At 35.9% G+C, this 21735-nt stretch overlaps 1 protein-coding gene across 1 annotated transcript in view; it reads right to left on the reverse strand.

Annotated features, from left to right (window-relative positions):
* Positions 1–21735, reverse strand: part of SPTA1 (spectrin alpha, erythrocytic 1) — a 103695-nt gene that overhangs the window by 37559 nt on the left and 44401 nt on the right. Inside the window, exons 25-35 of the mRNA XM_031966830.1 lie at positions 21116–21260; positions 14703–14884; positions 13458–13557; positions 13159–13356; positions 11944–12087; positions 9554–9657; positions 6499–6661; positions 6027–6158; positions 5220–5357; positions 4440–4544; positions 2380–2588 (exon numbers count right to left, since the gene is read on the reverse strand). Of these exons, the coding sequence (XP_031822690.1) occupies positions 2380–2588; positions 4440–4544; positions 5220–5357; positions 6027–6158; positions 6499–6661; positions 9554–9657; positions 11944–12087; positions 13159–13356; positions 13458–13557; positions 14703–14884; positions 21116–21260 (1620 nt within the window). The remainder of the gene's footprint in view (positions 1–2379; positions 2589–4439; positions 4545–5219; positions 5358–6026; positions 6159–6498; positions 6662–9553; positions 9658–11943; positions 12088–13158; positions 13357–13457; positions 13558–14702; positions 14885–21115; positions 21261–21735) is intronic.

The following is a 21735-nucleotide window of genomic DNA, read 5'->3' on the forward strand; positions in this document are numbered from 1 at the left end:
TAAGGATTTGTGAGGGTTTGGAGGTTGGGTAGAGAAGGGAAGAGGGGAGGGGGGAAGACAGGAGGGAAAAGGAGAGGAGAGTGAACAGAGAGAGACATGAAGGAAAAAATAGATTGGCCTGAGTTATAATATGTAAATTAAGTGACCTTGAGTAAGAGATGCCATTTAGGAAAGAGAGTTTCTTCTTATAAGATACCTTAATGTGGCAATCAGTGATAGGGATTTGAAACTTATTATTAACCTTGAACTTAGATGGGAGGAGAAAAAAATTTCATCTTTATTTTCAGTTACCTCTAACTGAAATTCATGTGTGTGTGTGTGTGTGTGTGTTTATATACACATATACATAAACACATGATGAAGTCCCAAATGGTGTGCTGGACAGAGAGAAAGTAAAGAATTGATCCCTGAGACATGCAGAGAAAAGACATTGATAGAAATCAGTTTAGCTCCATGGTCACATCCTCAGAAGTTGTCCAGTCTGAGAATCCAAGTTATGTCAAATCCCTGAAACTCTTTCTTTGTAGCGGACTTGAGCAGTTTCATGTTGCCAAGCCCTGTCAGAAATCCGACTCATGTGCCTGAGGCTTAATTTTCCCTATAAAATCTACCTATGGCTGCTGCCTTCCTTTGGGTCAGTCCACCACAGCACTGTGTTTTCCCCTTCCCCATGCTACGTGATATCTCTCCTAACTCTACTATGCTTCCCAACCCCACTTTTCCTCCTTATAGCTAACTAACTCTTTTAGGGTGCTAAGTCCTTTTCAGAATTTAGCCTGCTAGCTAAGGACATGCCCCAACTTCATGGGATGTTTCCTTTCCACTGAATAAGTGTGAATTCCACTGAAGAACTTGGAACCATTGTTCCAAATCTATAAAATGAGTTGGAGAAGGAAATGATAAAGCATTCCAGTATCTTTGTCAAGAAAACTCTAAATGGGATCACAAAGTATCAGATACATTGAAACAACTGAAATGTACACACATATATCTATAGATATATATGTGAATTTGGATGTTTATATGTGCATACATACAAATACATATATTTTATAAACATATATAAGGAAAGCTGAATTTTCATATATTGCATATTTGCATACATGTGTTTAGATACATGTATGTTGTTTGTCCTTCATTCTCAAAGATGGCCATGAAATCAGGGAGATGATGCCATGACATGTCAGTGAGTTGGATTTAAGTGAGGGAAGACAGTGCAAGATCACCTGCCTCACTTTCCCCTCCAGAGCCATCTGGATCCAGTGGCCAGTCATAGATTAGGAGAACTGGAGATGACCCTGGATGAAATGACAGACCTTTTTAAGGTAAGGTCTTCAACAGCACTTAGTTTGACTGAGGTATACCCATACAGTGATTAAAATTAGATTGCATTTGAGACAAAGAATCTCCTATTTAGCCTAGTCCCAAAAAAATCTAAATAAATAAATAAATGAAAGAATGAATCTGGGAGAGGAAGACCCTCATGGTCTCTGGCCAAAGCAGAAGTGATTGCTATTTGCTTTCAATCTGAGTCAATCAGGATCCAAACAATGACTAACAGGGCTTGGCTTAGGTGGCCAATTAGAATCGGATTACTTTTGGTTTAAGTCTGTTCCTTAAAAAACAACTCAAGCCAGTAAATTCCAAGATATGTGTGCATAATACATGTTATGTATATATTACATAGTAACTATAATGATACAATGCATAACATGCACATATATTCACAAATGTACATATGCCATTGAATGGGACAAGTAAAGATTTCTCAGAAACTGTAAAGTAAAATAGATCAGACTCTAGGCCTAAGTTTCAGGTTATTCTGCCAAAAAAGGAGACATTGTTGGCCAACAGCCCCCTTCTATGTTCCTAAAGAATTCAATTCAACCAATGAATTTAAAGTCAACAGAATAAGGGAGGAACTGTGGTTTTTGGCTATATAATCCAGTTTCTGCTTCTTCACTGGGCCGCATCCTACTAGACTGCCTAGAAAGTGTTCTGGCCGGCTTCTTGCAAGAACCAAATAAAAGCTTTCTGTTTATATCTGGAGACACCTCTGAGGAGTCAGTTTGGATAAAGGGGGTCTAGCAGTCTACCCCATGCATTATTATATGTTACACACTATATATATATATGTGTGTATGTGTGTGTGAAGATAAGCAAAATATAGATTATGTACATGTATAGGTATATATCTGTGTATATTTGTACATGTGTATTTTTGTTTGATTTAACAGATTGCCGGAGGGCCCCATGGCATTCGCTTGCATGCATACATACACACACACAAAAGCTCAAGAGCTCCTGGATTAGAGGATAGAAACTTAGGGGAGTGGACCCACAGTCCCCTCTGGCAGCCAAAAAAATGTTAGAATATACTTGATCCAGGATTCTTCATCATCCAAGTCCTGGAAGAACTGGAAAAGGGCATGGGCCTCCTTGAGCTTTTTGTGATGTGCAGCAGCCAGATTTTGAACATTCAGGAATCGATTATTAACACTCTCCAGTTTCTCCTTGATTTCATCAGCATTGAAAGCTCCACTGTCAATCAGGTGAGTAGCCAACTCATTCAAGTCCTTAAGAAAGTCCTGTAAATCCAGAGTGGGTTCCACATGAGCAGAGGCATGGGTCTCCTATGTTCCCAGTCTCCCTTGTTTTGTTCCATAAAGACATATATATATAATTACAAGACTGAAATATACCATACAATTTTCCATTCAACTATATGCCATCTTTACTTGTATCTATTTTTTCCTATGTCTTCTTTCTTTCAACTAGTTTATAATTTCCCAGAGATGAGAGAATGTACCATATTTACTATCTTTTGTGTAGTCCTTCACCAAAACCAGCAAAATCCTCAGCATATAGTAAGCAACAATTCTTGCAAATCATACACACTAATGGTGTCTTTGAAGTCGAGTCTTAAAGAATATGCATAATAATTTTGTTATATATTTTGAAGGGAATAGCAAGTGGTACGTAGGAGATTTGCAATTTCATATGCAATCATCTTTTTTTGTTGTACTATTTTGGAAACGCTTGTTTTATTCCATAAATTAAAATCAATTTTTTAAAAAGTGTAAACAACTAACAAAAAAATAATTCTGGGGTACTTTCTAGGGTATAAATATTTAAATTACATGAACTACAACCTATTCCAGCACCTCTGACCTTCTGCAGATTTAATAGCCCTACTGGATAGAAATGGCCTCTACGTCTAACAAAAGGAAACTAACACTTAATTTTATATACATTATTTAACCCCACAGAGCCACAATTTTCACATAGGTAAAATTGATGTAATAGCATTTATAGCATTTATATAGAACTTTTAAGAATAACAAAACACTTTATATATTATCTTATTTGATCCACATGCGACACTGAGAGTTAGATACTATTGTTTCCATTTAACAGATGAGAAAACTGAGCCACAAAGAGGTTATGTCAATTAGTCAACAAACATTTATTAAGCGCCTTTGGTACTTTGGTACTACATACCAAATATTAAGGAAGGTGAAAAAAAAATTGGTTTCTGTTCTCCAGGAGGTATTCTTGTCTTGAGATCCAGAACTCTATCCATTCTACCATCTAGCTCTTCTAATAATAAATGTAACTACTTCTACTGCATACCTCACAGGATTGTTCAGAGGAAAGCAACCTCACATCTCAATGGACTTAAAACTATGAATCATAATTATAGTAACAATTATAATTGTATTACATAGTAGCAATTGTTATTACAACAATTGTACAATATAATATAATACAGTTATATTGTATATTGGAATTATAGTCACAATTATTACAGTCTTATAACTTAGATAAATATGTCCTCATGCTACCCTGCACACTCCCTGTTGCAGTTCAAAAATGACAGGGTCTCAGAACCTTTGCCTTTTAAGAGACAGCGTATGGGTAATGCAAATATTATTCTTCACCTTACAAGTGGAATAAGTAAAGATTAGAGAGATGTAATGTGCATGACTTAGAATTAGGAAAAATTGAGTCCATCTTTCTTGGACACTTCCTAGTTCTATGATCTTGGGCAATTCACTTCTAAACCACTCTGTGCCTCAGTGTCCTCATCTGCAAAATAAGGAATTTGGACTCAGTGGTCTTTAAGGCTCCTTTCACTTATAACTATCATTCTGCGACTTGATCACAAGAATACAACCAGTAATGGTCCATACTTCACCTATTATCACACAATAGTAATGTGACAAGGGTTTCCTATTGAAGCCAGGATTTAAAAAAAAAAAAATTCAAATTCAAGGCTCTTTTTGCTTTACAACAGTTTTGCAGCTAAGGTTTAGGACCAGAAAAACAGCTTACTCATTGGTGGAGTTAAGCAGCTTTCTATAATACTGCTTGATCAGGAAAAAAGTCAAAAACACTTCCATTCTGGGTAAGGAAAAGGAGTTTCAGCTGTCACTTACCTCACGAGCTGACATCTCTGTTTCCAGCAGTTGATGCTTCTTAAGTAAGTTGGCTGCTGAAGCCAAGTCCCTGGCTTGGTCTTTCATTGCCAGCAAGGTCTCTGCCTTAAATAAATAAATAAATAAACAAATAAGGGGAGAGGAAAAGGGATAGATAGATAGAGAGAGAGACCAAGATATTTGGTTAAAGATCATTATTCAACTGAGGGTGACCATCTTCTGACCTTCCATCTTGACAAAGAATCTATGGCCTTATGTCTACCCTGGCACTATCTTCTCAATGAAAGAATCATCATTATAATGAAAAAAAAGAAAAAGGACTCATAAACTTTTTCTAAGAGAAAGTTTTTAGTCTCTCAAGAGGACCCTGGGAAAATCCAAGGAAATCATGAAGAATTACAAAATGGCCTCCTTCATACTCTGAATTGTCTTCCTACTTTCTTGCATTTCCAGTCTTTCAGAACAACATCAATGCCAAAATGAAAGTAGAAGTAAAGGGATTTTCAATAACCATTTTCTGAATGAGGAGGATCATCAGTTTTGATTAGATTTGGCCCTGCTTCATTTTTCTTTTTGACTGTCTACTGCACACATCGAGCAATCATCATTGTCAAAACTCATACTTATAATGGGTACCCAATTCCTATCTCAATCTCCTGATTCTTGGGAAGTTTCCAATACGGCCTCATTACAAAACTCCAACCTCTCCCCATTGACCTACTTGGGCTATCTCCTACCCCCATCATCCTTTTCTCTATCTTCTCCCTCTAGACCTATTACCTCAGACAGCCAGAACTCAAAGTCACGGATGCCGGTGTTGAATCTCTGTTGCCGGCTTGCCTCGTTCAACTTTTGTCCTTTGTCTTTGGTTTTCTCCAAGAGATAGTTCCAGTGTTCATTCAACCCCGACAGTCGTTCCTGCCACAAATATAAATAGATGGATATATATACTCATATGTATATATGTATATATATATATGTATTGTTTATGTATATGTATATGTATGTATATACACACGCGCATACACACACACACACACACACACACACACACACACACATTTGAACTGGGTCCTTGGTGATATGTGGAGAATTTGAGAGAATTTGAGGGAATGATGGGAGTAGAGAAAGGAATTGGGTAGGAGAGAGACACTCTTATTTCATTCTAAAATAGTAGTTCTAACACTGGGAGTCAGATTGACTAGGGAAATAGAAGAGGGTCCTAGGAGAAAGGACTTCTGTATTGGTTACATGAACATAGAGAATGCTGAGCACCGATAGTTGTAATAGCAGTTTAATTTTCCAGCTATTGGAGAGGTATACAAATGTAAGCTCAAGGATATTATAGAAGCCCCAAATATTGTTTTAGGAAAAGAAACAAAAGGTGTGTGATCTCAGAATGAAAAAGCCTCAAAACTTCAGGCCTCCTACATGCAATAGACAGATCTTCTAATAGGAATGTTAACTAAATCATCTTTTTCCTAGAAATAGGGAAGGATAAGGAGTTTTAGATCATCTACCTTCTTAGAATAGATAGATCCCCCATACCCAGCACACTGCCATGACCTGAGGGAATTACTTGTATACCTTCACATCTTCTTCCTGTCCATCACATGCTTCCCGATCAATAAGGGAGTTCCCCAGCCTGATGACAACTTCAACTTCGTCAGTCCGGCCATAGACTTCATTTTCAAATGTCTGATGCTTCAAGTATTTTCTCTGGAAAAAAGATAGAAACAACAGTATTACCACCCTACTTGGAAAATCAGGACAAAAAGGATTCTACACATTCATTGGGAAAGGCCTCCTATGTAAATCATCTAAGTAGAACATTTTCTAGGGGTTGGTGACCTCTCTTGGATATCAAAACCCTTCATTAATTAAATTGATTAATTCTAGAGGGCAAGGCTAGTGTCTCTTCCTCAGGATCTTCCAGTTTTCATCCCCTTATCCTTTCCTAGGTTGTTGAGTATTTAAGGGATGGTTGAATGACTAGTAAATATTAATCTACTATATTCAGGATATGGATCAGAAATTTAACAAACCACCAAGAAACAACCTGGATATTAGTGGGATCTTTGTAGGATTCATCACAAGCTGTGGGCAGCATCTCACTGATCCAGTCTTCAAGATCTTCAATGTCACGGTAGAACTGTTTTAGGTCTGCATAATCACCCAGCTTGGCTCGCTCTGCCATCATCTGTCCTTTGAGAGCATTCCACCTGATGGAGGAGGCCAAGACCACTCTTTTACCTCAAAACTCTTCCCTAGATGACTCTGATTTCCCTCTCACTTTCACTTCTATTTATTTTCCAACTTGGTCTTTTTGCTCTTCTCAGACAAATTTATTTGAAGACTTTTCATTCTTTTAAAATTTTGTTTTAATAGTGTATTATTTTTCACTAGTTTTATTTTAGCATTCATTTTTACAAAATTTTGAGTTCAAATTGTCTCCCTCCTTCCCTCCCCTTTCTTCTGCTTCCTTATTCTCATATTGAGCATATTTTGAGGATAAACTCCTTGACCTCCCCTCTCAAAGCAGTCTCTCATCTGGACTGATTAGGTGTATGACTAATACACAGAGTGATTCACTTTAGGTCATGAATTCCTGACCTAAAGTCTGAGTACTGTCTATGACACTTTAGATCATGAGTTGCTTAAATTTCATGTTCTCAGTTTCCTTATTTGCAAAATAAAAATAATAGCCCCAATATTGCAGGGTTATTGTGAGAATCAAATGAAATAACATTTGCGAAGCTGTTTGCAAACTTTAAAATGCTATATAAATGCTAGCTAGTATTACTCAAATTCTTCCCTGAAACCTACCTCTTTTAGAATCTTCTCCAAATTAATCACAGGAAAGCAGTATTCCCTGGTTACCAATCTCTTGAGAGAGATGGCTAGTATCCTCCCTCTTTTGACTTGACTACCTTCATCTCACAAATTGGTCCCCATTTCAGGTAAGATGAGAAATGACATTTCCCTTTATTCAGTTCTCACTTAAGCTTTCACTTCTTCTTGAAACCTTGTTTCTAGGTTAATATAACCCTTTATCTTTTATCTGAAAATTTAAATTAGCACACCTATAAGACTAATCCTAATAGGAACTAGTCATTGTTCCTAGATAATATATGATACTTTCAGGATGTAGAAGGAAGAGAGACTGCTTTCTTCAAGATATTCCTTGTGTATCTGTGTTATCTATATTGGCTTTTATAAAAAGTTCTACTAGACTATTATGAGAAAGCCATAGTCTTTTTACCATCATCCTCTCTTTTTCCAGAATAATAATTCAACCCAATAGTCCTCATGCTTCACTCTAAAGTGCTCTTAGTCCCGCAATATTAAATTTACTTGTATCAAATTATGGAACTAATAGTCATCCTGGATGCATTTTATACAATTGTTAATTACAGAGGCTAGATTAGTATTTGAAAGGGGTGTTATAAAAGGAAATCCCAAATTATATGGGAAGTTAGACTATAACAATTCCTTCAAACAACTATTTACTAACCTATTTATTAATTTGACAAACATTTATTGATTATATTCTAAGTGAAGATACTGATATTGGGTCTAAATGATCTTTATAGCTTTGTTCCAACAATAAATATTCTATAATTCTATGAGTGATTAAAAACATGAAACTTCCAATAAACCCCAGCAAACAAAGAGGCTATAACTGTGAAGTTCATTTTGTACAAATATTAGTTTAACCAATAAACAGTGCTTCAGTACCTATTAGGTGCCTGGCACATAGTAAGCATTTAATAAAGTTGTGACTATTTACAGATTGATTATTTGTGGAAGGTCTCATATGCAGACAAGTATCATATGTGAACTGGCATTTATTAAAGGTTTCCTGGTAATGAAAATGACAGAGATGAGAGCATAGTTTATTACCAGAACCCACATCTTTCTCCCTCTTATCTGTCAGTGCAAGCATATCATTTTTGCATATCTCATTTAAAATCCCCCTATGATTATTTGGGAGCTCTTGTCCCCTCTCAGGTTTCCCAGTACAAGTCCTTAGCCAGAGGGAAATCTTTCCCTCCTTAGGAGATCATAAGTACAGGGTTTTAAAGATATAGTTCAACTATTTCAATCTCTTCATTTTGTAAGAAACTAAGGTCCAGAAAGGTAAGTTCATATAGATATTAAATTCTGAGCAAAGATTAGAACAAAGGTCCTTGGATTCAGAATTCAGCACTTTCCCCATTTGTTGCACAGTGCTGCTTTATGTTCTCTTTAATTATCTTGTTTGCACTTTTCCGCTTTTCTTTGTATCTTGGCTCCTCACATTTTTGCTTCATTCTGCCTATATGATTACATGGTAGTTAGACTATTTACTATCTTTGTGACATTGTTTGGTTATGTCACTTATCTCTTTGAGCCTTAATTTCCTTTTCTGCAAAATGAGGGATAGGAGATTTTTAAAAAAATTTCTTTTACCCTTAAAGTCAAATTTCATATAAAATGGTGAACATGGAAATATTAACTAGGAGAAGGCTTTGTCACAGAGTGCCTATATCCAGAGAGAGGTGAGATACCCATTTTTTACCTCTCCATGAGGTCCAATATAGCCTAAATCATAACAAAAAAAATTTCCCTCAGCTTATTGCCTCCACACCCACCCCAGGGTTCTGTCACTTTGGTCTTTTCTCATAAAGTCACATATTGTTCTGAATCCCTCAAGGAACAAAAATAAAATCATTCATTTTCCTAGATTGCATTCATATTTCTGCTATTCTGAACTAAGGTTCTCCCAATATATGCCCTGTCCCTTCAAATGTTTTTATATTTGGTGAAAACAGTCCTACCATGCAGGGTAGTGTTGGACTCTTTCACAGTTAAACCAATAAGTTGTACAACGATTTACTATAGATTAACAACAAAATGAAAAGGCTAATTCCCTTCCCAAACTAAACTCTTGAGGGCAGGACTCTTTTTTTTAATTGTCTTTTTATCTCTAGCATAATACTGGAAGAAAATAGATGCTTCATATCTATTGAGTCACTATCCATCTAAGCCCACCTAGCAAACAATCTTGGGGAATGAAACCACAGGCCACCAAGAATTATATGTCATGAAGGAAATGATTGATGATTCCTGACCTGTCCAGCACTCTCTGAAGGCGATCAGCAATCTCTTCTTTGGCATAATGGTCACCATCTATGAGCCGCTCTGCAAAACTTTTCAGTGAATTGATTTTTTCTTCCTGTTCAAAGAAAAAGTGATAGAATATTGAACTGAGAATTAGAATGCCTGGATCAAATTCCAGCTATGATTGGTAATAGTCATGTAACTATGGTCATTTAACCATATTTCAAAGGTTATATTTCAAAAGCTAAGTTTCTTCATCTGGTACAATAGATGGGGACCAAGCACTTTAGTTACAGAGTTATTGAGAGGAAATTGATTTGTATGGCACAGAAATTCCACATTATTTCTCAAATCTTAAGTGGGAAACTTAACCAAACCCTGCTTCCTGGATATCCTGCCTATTTATATTTTGGGAAAGGGAAAAAAGCCCTTTCTGTCTACTCTGTTAATGATGCTAAAAGAACATTGGCCTTTGGCATTAATTCCAGTTTAACTTTATTACAAGAATTGTATGCTCCATTAGAATGTATGTTCCTTGAAGGCAGGTACTCTCTAGCTGTTCATTTCTTTATTGCATTTTCTTATTGTACTTCTTTTTGTATGCACGGGCCATAGCATCTAGAAAGCACTTAATGCTTTTTCATTAATTCATTCATTTTCAGAATACATTGGGTAAGGACAAAAACAACCCTACACCACACAAGGGAGATTTTTCTTCCTTTCTTCTTCATTATTTTTTCCTGCTCCACCTGGATTTGGTCCGAGTTTCAAAAAGCATTTTTTCCTCCCATTTGCAGACCATTTAATAACTCTCTTACACAGTTGGCATTCATGATTTGTACTGAATAATATGAAAAATTTACAAGCAATGATCCATAAATCTGTACCCTGTGTGCATTCTTGAAGAGATGTATGTAAATCTTTTTTTTAAATGATCATATTTAAAATGTGCCAGAAGAGTTTGTGATTGAATAGAATCCTAGAATCCTAGGATGATTTCTTCTATGAAGTGAACAATTATATAAAAATTAATTTGTTTGGGAAGTTGGGATATTCATATATGGATATATACATACATACATAAATGTATATATATTTGTTCATATCACATTCACCCTAACTTCCCAAACAAATTTTTAGATAATAGATTTATACACATATACATATGTGACATGTATGAACATCCTAATTTCCCAAATATGTATGCATGTGTTAAATATATGTATAGATAATACAGATGCAATGTGTGGATATATCATACACATGTGTTATGTAACATACAACATACCTCCCTATAACATGCAGATATAAAACATACTGATATTAATAAATGATAGATTTTGTATATGTATGTTTAATGAAGGGTTTGCTTACATCTTTATGTTCTAGAAATGCAATGAAAACTTATTTTAAGAATTCACAAAACTTATTCTAACTATAACTTGGTTAACTTTAATTTGAATAGGGTTCTCAATTGATCAGCATCCACCTAATCAGGGAGTCTAGAAACAATTATCCTTTACTTCAAGAGACAACTTGACTCCCAAATTCAAGCTGCCAAAAGATACCTAAATACCCTCTATCAGATCAGTATGGATATTGTCTATTTCCATGTTTTCAATGAGAGGTATCAAAGTGCTTTAGTGGACAGAGCTCTGGGCCTGGATTTAGGAGGACCTGAATTTAAACATGGTTTTGGACACTTTATATCTGTCCTTGCTATATGACTCTGACCAAGTCACTTAATCTCTTCCTGCCTTACTTTGTTCTGTAAAATGGGTATCATAACACCAACTACCTCCTAGGGTTATTGTGAGGATCAAATGATACAATTTTGGTAAAGCACTTAGTTAAGTGTCAGGCCGATAGTAGGCCCCTTAAAAATGTTTTTCTTCTTTTTTAATATTTATAGAATATTAATTTTAATATTTCCCCATAACAAATTAGAGAGATACGTAGGGCAAATACTAGTTTCCTTTTTTACAGATGGGCAATTGAGGTTCAGGGAAGATCATCACAGGATTTAGAGATTAAAAGGAATTTAGAGATAAGTCAATCCAACCCCCTAATTTTATGAGTACACCAAGGTTCAGAGAGCTTGATTCACTTGAACAAGATTACTGAGTAAATGAATCATAGAGGCTGGGATTCAAAAAACAGACATTCCATGTCTGGTCATCTCTCTACTATACAAGTTTACCTCTCGTAATCATGAATGTGACTCTAGATAACTCTGTCTCTGCATTTCCTTAGTTCCAGCTTTTAAACATTTTGTTTAGGAAACATGTTCTGGTCTCAACCTAGTTTCTCCAATCCTACTACTCTAGGCTAAGCCTTCATGTAAGAATAGCCAAGGGCTCCAGGGGGTGAAGACATCAGAAAGACATCCTGGTCTATATACCTGGGCACTGATTGCCTTATCCAAATCATCACGCTTCTTCATCAAGGCATCCAGACTATCCAGGGAGCTTTTATCATCTGTTCTCAGGGAACTTTCCCGGGCCATCATCCAGCTCTCTGCTTGATCACAGTCTCCCTGGAATAGCTGTTGGGATAAAAAAAAAAAATCTGTTACTATTTCTACAACATAATCTTTTCTCCAATAATGACATTGGAGTCACCACAACCAGAAGTCAACATGAGAGTCCCTGACGTGCTTCATGAAGAAGCAGGATTGACAGCAAAGAAAACAAACTTCTCATTCTAGTGGTTTAAGCCCTTCACAGACTTCACAGAAAGCTATCTTTCCAGGCTTATTTCTTTCACTCCCCTTCTCTATTTTCCTTCTTTCCTTTCTGTTCCAGAGCTTCTTTCAGTGCCTGGGGCCACCTTGTCCTAGGAAATTCATCCACCACTGTAGCTTCTCAATCTGGAATATCCATTTGTAAGGCCTTCTCCCATTAGTGAGTTCTTATTGAAGTTCTTATTCCATTTGTCTAAAATGTTATAAGCTGGCTTTCTTTCCTGGCATTATTCCTGGTTTCTGAACTTTAACAGCCCCTTCCAGTTCCACCCCTGATACTGTTCAGCTCCTTTTCATATATTGCTTTCACCAGTAGAATGTAAGCTCCTTGAGGGCAGGAACTTTCTTTTTAGCTTATTTGAATCCCTACCATTTAGCAAAATGCCTGTCACATGGTAAAAAGCTAATGTCTCTCTTCTTCCCTCCCTCCCTTCTTTCCTTCTTCCCTCCTTCCCCCCTTTCTTCTTCCCTTTCTCCTTCCCTCCCTTCCTTTCTTCCTTCCTTGCTTCCTTCTTTCCTTCCTCCTTCCCTCCCTTCTTCTCTCCTTTCCTCCTTTCTTCCCATTCTTTTTTCTTTACTTCCTTTCAGAATACAACTGGGAATACATAATTCAACATACTCGAGCACACAATCATCCTACTTTTTAATTTTATTCCCCTTCTTTTTTAGCTCATTTGTCTATAGTTTGAGAAGGAAGGATCGGGCATAAGATTAAGTGGAATTACCAACTCACAAAGAGGATAAACAAGAGCTGAATCTTCATAAACAGCAGAAGACCAGTGTTGTAAGAAAATATCACAGTGAACACAGATTGTATATTTGTGACTAATGATAGACAAGACCTAGTTACTGATATGCAGGAACTGGCTATACCTGGAAATCCAGACATTGATCAAGCATCTTCTTTCGCCTCTCCCAAGATCTCTCCAGATCATCTCTCTCAGCTTTCACAAATTGCAACTTCCCTTCTATCTCAGGGCCAGCCTGGTGCCCACTGCTCAGAAGGTCTATACCAAAGTCTTCTAAGGCTTGGAAAGCAGGAGCCTCAGCCTTCATCTCATCATAGTGTTCCTACCAATGGAAAAAAGAAAACATTTACATCAGCTGATGGGTCCAGTCAAAACCAGGAAAACTACTTCAAAGGAAAATATCATGGATAGATATGACTCTACCTGATGTCTCTCTAGTAAGATCTCAGTCCCTGTAAGGTCTTCAGCCATTTCTGCTGATGAGACAGGGCCACGTATGCCATTGATCCATGACAGTATTTCCCTATGGAAAAAATTTGTATTCATAAAATAAAATGGGGAGAGTTCTCTCCATTCTGGATATAAGAGAATAGAGGAGAGGGCCCAAGGCAGAGCTTTGGGGATTATTTCTGTAATTAGGGACTATGTTGTGAATAATGATCTATCAAAGGAGACTGAGAAAGGACAGGATTAATGATGGACAGTTAGGAAGAGAAACAAGAAGATGTATATTCATGAAAATTCAGAGCAAAATTAAGTGTCTAGGAGAACTAGATGGTCAATAGCATCAAATGCTGCAAAAGTCAAAAAGGATCAGAACTCAGAAAAGATCATTAGACCTTTAGAAGCTAACTCCTAAGATCTGTTTCCCACTCACTTTATAGCTCCTCTAGTAATAACATCTTACATTTTAATAACTATTTAAGGGGCAGTTAGGTGGTACAGTGGATAGAGCACCAGCCCTGAAGTCAGGAAGACCTGAATTCAAATCTGACCTGAGACACTTAACACTTCCTAACTGTGTGACCAGGGCAAGTCTCTATCCCAATTGCCTCAGGGGAAAAACAAAACAAAACCAAAAAAAAAACAGTATTCCCAATTAACTTTTCTCAAAGCAACTTGGTAAGCTAGATAATATAATTGAGTGGCTTTGGAGTCATGAAAAGGACATGAAATTTGGAGCTAAAAGACTTGGGTTTCAAATCTAAGTCTTATGTGTATTACTCAGAGGAATTTTGGCAAGCTCCTTGACTTCTCTGAGCTTCAATTCCTCCATTTGTAAAATAGATGTAATAAAATTAATAACTTTATGGAAACTAGAGTTCATTGGTCTAATCAACCCTCTCCTAAAAATCATAGAATCATGGATTGAAATCTAGAAAGCACCTCAGAGGACATCTAGTAAGTCCACTTGCTTAGTCTCAGAGAGGTAAGGTGACCCAGAGATAGAATTTAAAACTGGGCCTCTTAATTTTGGTTGACCAGGACCAATCACTTGATATTTTGACAGGTAATCTGCATTTATTTTGGTACCCTTTCTAAGAAATGAAAATGCCTTCAAACCTCAGCAATGTTATAGGATAGAGACGTGTCCTGGGAAGGAATAATTTACCATCCATGATGATCACCATACCTTCCTTGCTCCCAACATGTGTTTCTGTCTCTCACCTGGCCTGATTGAGGAACAAATAGAGTTTCTGTGCCTCATTTAGGTCATCCTTTCTTTCTTCTGTGAGCTGAAGCAAATCATCCCAGGCCCCTTCAAGTTCTGTCCGCTGTTGCCACAAGTCATCTTTGGCATCTGGGTGGGACTCAATGAGCCTCTCTGCCGTTTCTTTCAAAGTAGTCACCTGGGAAAGTGCCAGAACCTTACTCATCAAAAGCCATTAATCTAGGAGATCATGTCCTATTTTTTTTATTATACTAACTTTTTATTGACAGAATCCATGCCAGGGTAATTTTTTTTACAACATTATCCCTTGCACTCACTTCTGTTCCGATTTTTCCCTCCCACCCTCCACCCCCTCCCCTAGATGGCAAGCAGTCCTATATATGTTGAATATGTCCTAGTATATCCTAGATACAATGTATGTGTGCAGATCCAAACAGATTTCTTGTTGCACAGGGAGAATTGGATTCAGAAGGTAGAAATAACGTGGAAAGAAAAACAAAAATGCAAACAGTTTACATTCATTTCCCAGTGTTTTTTTTTCTTTGGGTGTAGCTGCTTCCGTCCATCATTGATCAATTGAAACTGAATTAGGTCTCTTTGTCAAAGAAATCCACTTCCATCAGAATACATCCTCATACAGTATCGTTGTTGACGTATATAATGATCTCTTGGTTCTGCTCATTTCACTTACATCAGTTCATGTAAGTCTCTCCAAGCTTCTCTGTATTCATCTTGCTGGTCATTTCTTACAGAACAATAATATTCCATAACATTCATATACCACAATTTACCCAACCATTCTCCAATTGATGGGCATCCACTCAGTTTCCAGCTTCTAGCCACTACAATTTTTAGCCACAAACATTTTGGCACATATAGGTCCCTTTCCCTTCTTTAGTATCTCCTTGGGGTATAAGCCCAGTAGAAACACTGCTGGGTCAAAGGGTTGCACAGTTTGATAACTTTTTGGGCATAACTCCAGATTGCTCTCCAGAATGGTTGGATTCATTCACAGCTCCACCAACAATGCATCAGTGTCCCAGTTTTCCCGCATCCCCTCCAACAATCATCATTATTTTTTCCTGTAATGATTTCAATTTCATCATCTGAAAATTGTCTGTTCATATCCTTTGACCATTTGTTTTCTCTGATTAATAATGATTTGGAACATTCTTTCATATGAGTGGTAATGATTTCAATTTCATCATCTGAAAATTGTCTGTTCATATCCTTTGACCATTTGTCAATTGGAGAATGGCTTGATTTCTTATAAATTAGAGTCAGTTCTCTATATATTTTGGAAAGGAGGCCTTTATCAGAACCTTTAACTGTGAAGATGTTTTCCCAGTTTGTTGCTTTCCTTCTAATCTTGTTTACATTAGTTTTGTTTGTACAGAAGCTTTTTAATTTGATGTAATCAAAATTTTCTATTTTGTGATCAATAATGGTCTCTAGTTCGTCTTTAGTCACAGATTTCTTCCTCTTCCACAAGTCTGAGAGATAAACTATCCTATGCTCCTCCAATTTGTTTATAATCTCGTTCTTTATGTCTAAATCATGGATCCATTTTGATCTTATCTTGGTATACGGTGTTAAGTGTGGGTCCATACCTAATTTCTGCCATACTAATTTCCAGTTATCCCAGCAGTTTTTGTCAAAAAATGAATTCTTATCCCAAAAAGTGAGGATCTTTGGGTTTGTCAAACACTAGATTGCTATAGTTGACTATTCTGTCTTGTAAACCTAACCTGTTCCACTGAGATCATGTCCTATTATAGTATGCAACTAGCATAATACTTAGATCCAGTCCTCAGATGTTCTTATGAACACACCTATTCAGTTCCACATATTAAGAGTACTATCCTCACATTACCATGAGGAATGCCAATGAGGTAAAAATGAAAAATTCAATCATATTTAACTTTGGTAAAATAATAGCAATAATAATATATTTACATAATATATTATATTCAAAGCACTTTCTTTTTTTCACTTAAATGTCTTTTTTTTTTTACAATGACATGTAAAGATAGTTTTCAGCGTTTATTTTGTAAGATTTTGAGTTCCAAAGTTTTTTCTTTCCACCTCCTTTACTTCTCCCTTCCCCAAGATAGTACACAATCTTAAAAAGGTTATACATGTGCAATCATTTTAAACATATTTCCGTATTAGTCAGAAGGTGAAAGAAAAATCAGGATGAAAGGGAAAAATCACAAGAAAGAAAAAACAGCAACAACAACAAAATGTGAAAATACTATTCTTTCAACCACATTCAGTCTCCATGGTTTCTTCTCTCTGAATATGATTGGCATTTTCCACCCTAAGTCTTTTGGAACTGTCTTGGGTAACTATATTGCTGAGAAGGAATAAATCTATCATAGTTGGTTATCATATAATCTTGTAGAAAGTGCCATATATGTTTATATAATACTAAAAACTAGCATTTATATGGCACTTTAAAGTTTATAACACATTTTATAAACATTTGATCAACAAATCTCATTTCATCCTCTCAACAACCCTCTAAAGTGCTACCATTATCTTTATTTTTCAAGTGAGGAAATTGAGCAAACAGAACTTAAGTGAATTGCCAGGATCATATACTTAAAACATGTTGGAGGCTAGATTTGAACTAAGAGCATCCTAAGTCCACATCCAGCATTCACTCTATCCATTGTGTCAACTAATTACTCACTTTCTAGTAGTAGGAAGAAAGCCACAACTAGAATATGATTTTTCAAAAATAAACCTTATTCAAAACGAATTTCTTCTGTGTTCATAAAAGTGCATAATTATGTCAGTATTGGTGTGTTCATCCTATTAAATAGTGGCCCTTTTACAATGTAGTTTTCTGACTTGCTGTAGTCAATTAAAAAAAAAGAAGAAAAAAAAAAAGCATCACTTCTGCAGCCAGTCACCTGATGACAAGTATCTTCTAAATATACTAAACTGGTGCTCAGGAGCAGACAGATAGTCTACGATTATACTTATATTTCAAATCTTTCCAGTTTAAAAGGTCCTAGAGGACCTTACAGTCTACTGGAACAGCATTTGAGAAGTCAGGGACAATTCCATACCATTCAGAAGGAACACAATATGTAACAGTCAGTACAATAACATTGAATATCAAAAAAGATATACCACACATTATGTGAGAAAATTCATGAGTTTGAAGGAGTATAACAAAAAATAGATTAAAAACAAAGTAAAAAAAGAAATTATTTAGTCATAACAATCCATAGTAAAGACTTCTTGTGCAGAAGAAAGAATTAGAAAGAATTGTGCAGTAGTTCAAGGAATATATTACAAATCTATCTTGGAAGTAGTCTTAGAAGACATTAATTATCTTGACAATTGCTATAGCTTTCTGTCACTGCCAAAAACTAAGCAGTTAGAAAAATCTGTAAATTGTATTAATGTCAATTTCATCCTTCAAAAGTTTAGAGAAGTAGCAAGAGAGATGTCTTCTAGACCAAATATTTCAGTTCAGAATTTCTGAGATAATAATAGGAATCTTGGCAGTGGCATTGGTCCAGTTTTGTAGAACTTATGAAGGAAAAGGAGATATGGGATGATAACTATTCTAGATTTGGAGAAAGTAAATTTAAAGAATTAGAAGAAAGGATAATAAAGATCTAAGATACTCATGTTTTGAAGAAGAACTTGGTCCCAGATAGAAAAGTTTTCAGAAAGAAAAAAAAGGGAAAAAAAGAAATTTGCATAATAACTTTATTATATATTTAAAAAGAATGGCAAGTTGTATACAATGGATTTGTAGTTTCATGTGAAAATTTTAAATATATAATACTATGTTATAGAAATGCTTGTTTTATTCCATAAATTACAAGTACAATAATTAAAGATTTAAAAAACAGAAATCCAAAGACAAGCAAAAATTGTTCTCATGAGCAATGAAGTTCATGGAGTCTAGTAGCAAGAGGACTGTCATGTGGAAGATGGTTTAGATTTATTCTGTTTGTTCCCCAGATCTCAAAAGCAAGAGGAAAAGGTAGAAGATTGAAAGTATATTTTGGCTTCCTAATCACTAAAGCTGTCTAAAAGGTATATGGGCTGCCTTAAGGGGTAAGCAGTGTGTTGTACCTCATTGGAGGAATTCAAGTAAAAGCTGCATAATTAATTATTGGTGGTATTATGCAAGGAATTATTAGTAAAATAGCAGTTGGATTAAATAGTTATTAAAATTCCTTCTACACCCCTAATCTACCTCTTTGTGAAGGTGTGAGTTCTATGGATATTACACATTGAGAAATTTAGCAAACATGTGCAATGTATTGAACAGTTGTGCTGACTTTCCCCCCCCTGTCTTTAAAAAAAAAAAGTCAAATGAAATAGTGCTCAGGAAGGGGAGGGGTAGGGATAAATAGGATACATTTTATATCTCCAGAGTCATGTAAAAAACAGAAAATATCAATTTTTTTAAAGATTCCTTCTAACTCAGAGTCTGTGTTTCTTTGAGTTATGTGAAAGACTGTCATTTGTAATACAGTTTATACTTGCTTTGCTTGGTCCTGGAAAGCAGAACTAGGAATAGTCATGACGATTATATGAAGGGATATTTAAGTTTGACATAAGGAAAAAAAAACTTTCTAACAATTAGAGCTTTCCCAAAGTGAAATGGGCTACTTTGGTTGGAGGCAGGCATAAATTCCCCATTGCTAGAGGTACACATGCAAAGATTGACAACCACTAGATGGAGATGCTGGAAAAGATAAAATAACTTGTGTAAGGATGAAGTGGAAGCTCCTTGCAAATCTTAATATTCTATGATCATTTTAAAAATAAGAAAGCAATTAAGTGATTTGTCCAATGTTGATTTACATTCAAAAAGTCCGAATTCCATTTCTATCTAGTTGCATAACTATGGAGAAGTTATTAAATTTCTGTGAATTCAAGTTCCTGATATGAAAAGTGGAAATAACAATATCTCTTAGCACTAATAGGCAATTGAAATATAAGATAATGTACATACATTACTAGGAAAGTTAGGTGGTGCAGTGGATAAACCACTGGGCCTGGAGTCAGAAAGACCTGAGTTCAAGTGTGGTCTCAGACACTTACTATTTGTGACCCTGGGCAAGTCATTTAATCCTGTTCACCTCAGTTTCCTCATCTATAAAATGAACTGGAGAAGGAAATGGAAAACCACTCCAATATATGCCAATAAAATCCCAAAATTATATCACAAAGAGTCAGGCACAACAGAAAATGATTAAATAACAAACAAACAGCATAATGTGTATCCATTCCAAGTATCTCCACTTTTCTCTCCTTGCATTCTCTTGTAACTGCTTTGCAAATTTGGCAGCCTGCTTCATCATTCAATTGAAACCTTTCTCCAAAATTATCAATAACTATTTACTTTTTAAATGTTAATCTCTTCTCAGTTCTGATCCTTCTTGACCTTAGCATCTTTGACACTATTGATTACCTTCATCCAGATATTCTCTTTTTTCTAGGTTTTTATGGCACCGTTCTTTCCTAAATCTTCTTCTACCTTTATGACCTCTTTTAAATCTCCTTTGCTGGATTTTCTTCCATGTCATGCCAACTAGTCACAAGTAGCCCCCAATGTTTTGCCCTGGATCATCTACTCTTTTTCATCTATTCTATTTCACAAGGTGATTTCATTTGCTCCCATGGATTCAATTATCATTCCTATGCAGATGATTCTCAGATCTATATTACCAGCCTTATCTTCTCTCCTATGCTGTAGCCTCTTTGATATTTTACAGTGAATGTCCCATATACATCTTAAACCCAAATTGTAAAAAATAGAACTAATTTTTTTTCCTCCTTCCTGATCTTCTTAAATTTCTATTAATGTTAAGAGCACCACTATCTTCCCAGCCAGTGAGGGTCATGATTCCTCACTCCCTCTCAAAGCATACATCTAACTTGTTTTCAAATCTTATAATATCTGACCTTACAATTATCTTATTACATCTGACCTTTCAGTATCTCTCTTATTCACCCTCTTTCTATTCACACAACAACCACCTTAGTGTATCTTTTATTGTTCCATGATAAGATTATTGCAATAGCTGCCAATTGGTCAATTTTCTTCAAGACAAAATGACTATCCTAAAGCACAGATCTGAAAATACCATTCATTTCTTCCATAAAATTCAGTCCCTAAAACCTCCAAATAGTACCTGTTTCTAGGTCACTCAGGTACAGTTATTGACCTGTATTAATGCTTTCTTAAATATGATTTTCAATTAAGAGGTGAGGAGTAATTTTCTTTGGGGAATCACTTTATTTCAGGACAAAAAGGAAAAGAACAATGAAAATGAGAGCAATGAGAAAATGAGAATAAAAGCAAAGAAGCCTAAGCCTGAGAGAAACCAAAAAGAAGTAGAGCTTGAATTGAGAATATGAATTAGATTACCTTTTCTCCAAGAGGTTCTAGATCCCTCTCAAAAGCATCATGGCGACGCTGAAGTGCCTGAACACTGAACAGATCTGAACCAGAATCTGCAGCTTTCAAGGCCTGACTCTTCTTTTCAATACGTTCCTTGGTGTCCTCTGCATCTCTAGAAGTAGCAGAATGAAGAGGTCAAAAAGGGTAGAATGGAGAACAAACAAAAGCCTAGTAAAGTTCAGATTTGTGCTATGGTATTACATAAAGAGTTAACCTAATCTGATAAGAAATTAACCTTCCACCTTACCTCTACTACTGATTATTGTATGAAATACAAACTCTCATCTGGAAAGCTTCCACCCATCTCTTGGGATCTTAGATTTAAAGTTGGAAGGGACTTTAGTGGTCATCGTGTTCAATTTTCTCATTGTACAGATAAGCAAACTGAAGCTTGGTCCAAGTCACACAGGTATTCAGTAGCAAAACTGGAATTTAAATGTGGAACTTATAGCTCCATGACCAATGTTCCTTCTAGTATAGCACACCAAGACTTGCCAAGTACCCCTCTCTCAGGAAACAATCATGGAATAATAATTCAGACCTTTATTCTATCACCAGCTAATTATGATCTTGAATAAATCATTTAA

Source organism: Sarcophilus harrisii, chromosome 4, assembly GCF_902635505.1.
Source record: "Sarcophilus harrisii chromosome 4, mSarHar1.11, whole genome shotgun sequence".
NCBI lineage: Eukaryota > Metazoa > Chordata > Mammalia > Dasyuromorphia > Dasyuridae > Sarcophilus > Sarcophilus harrisii.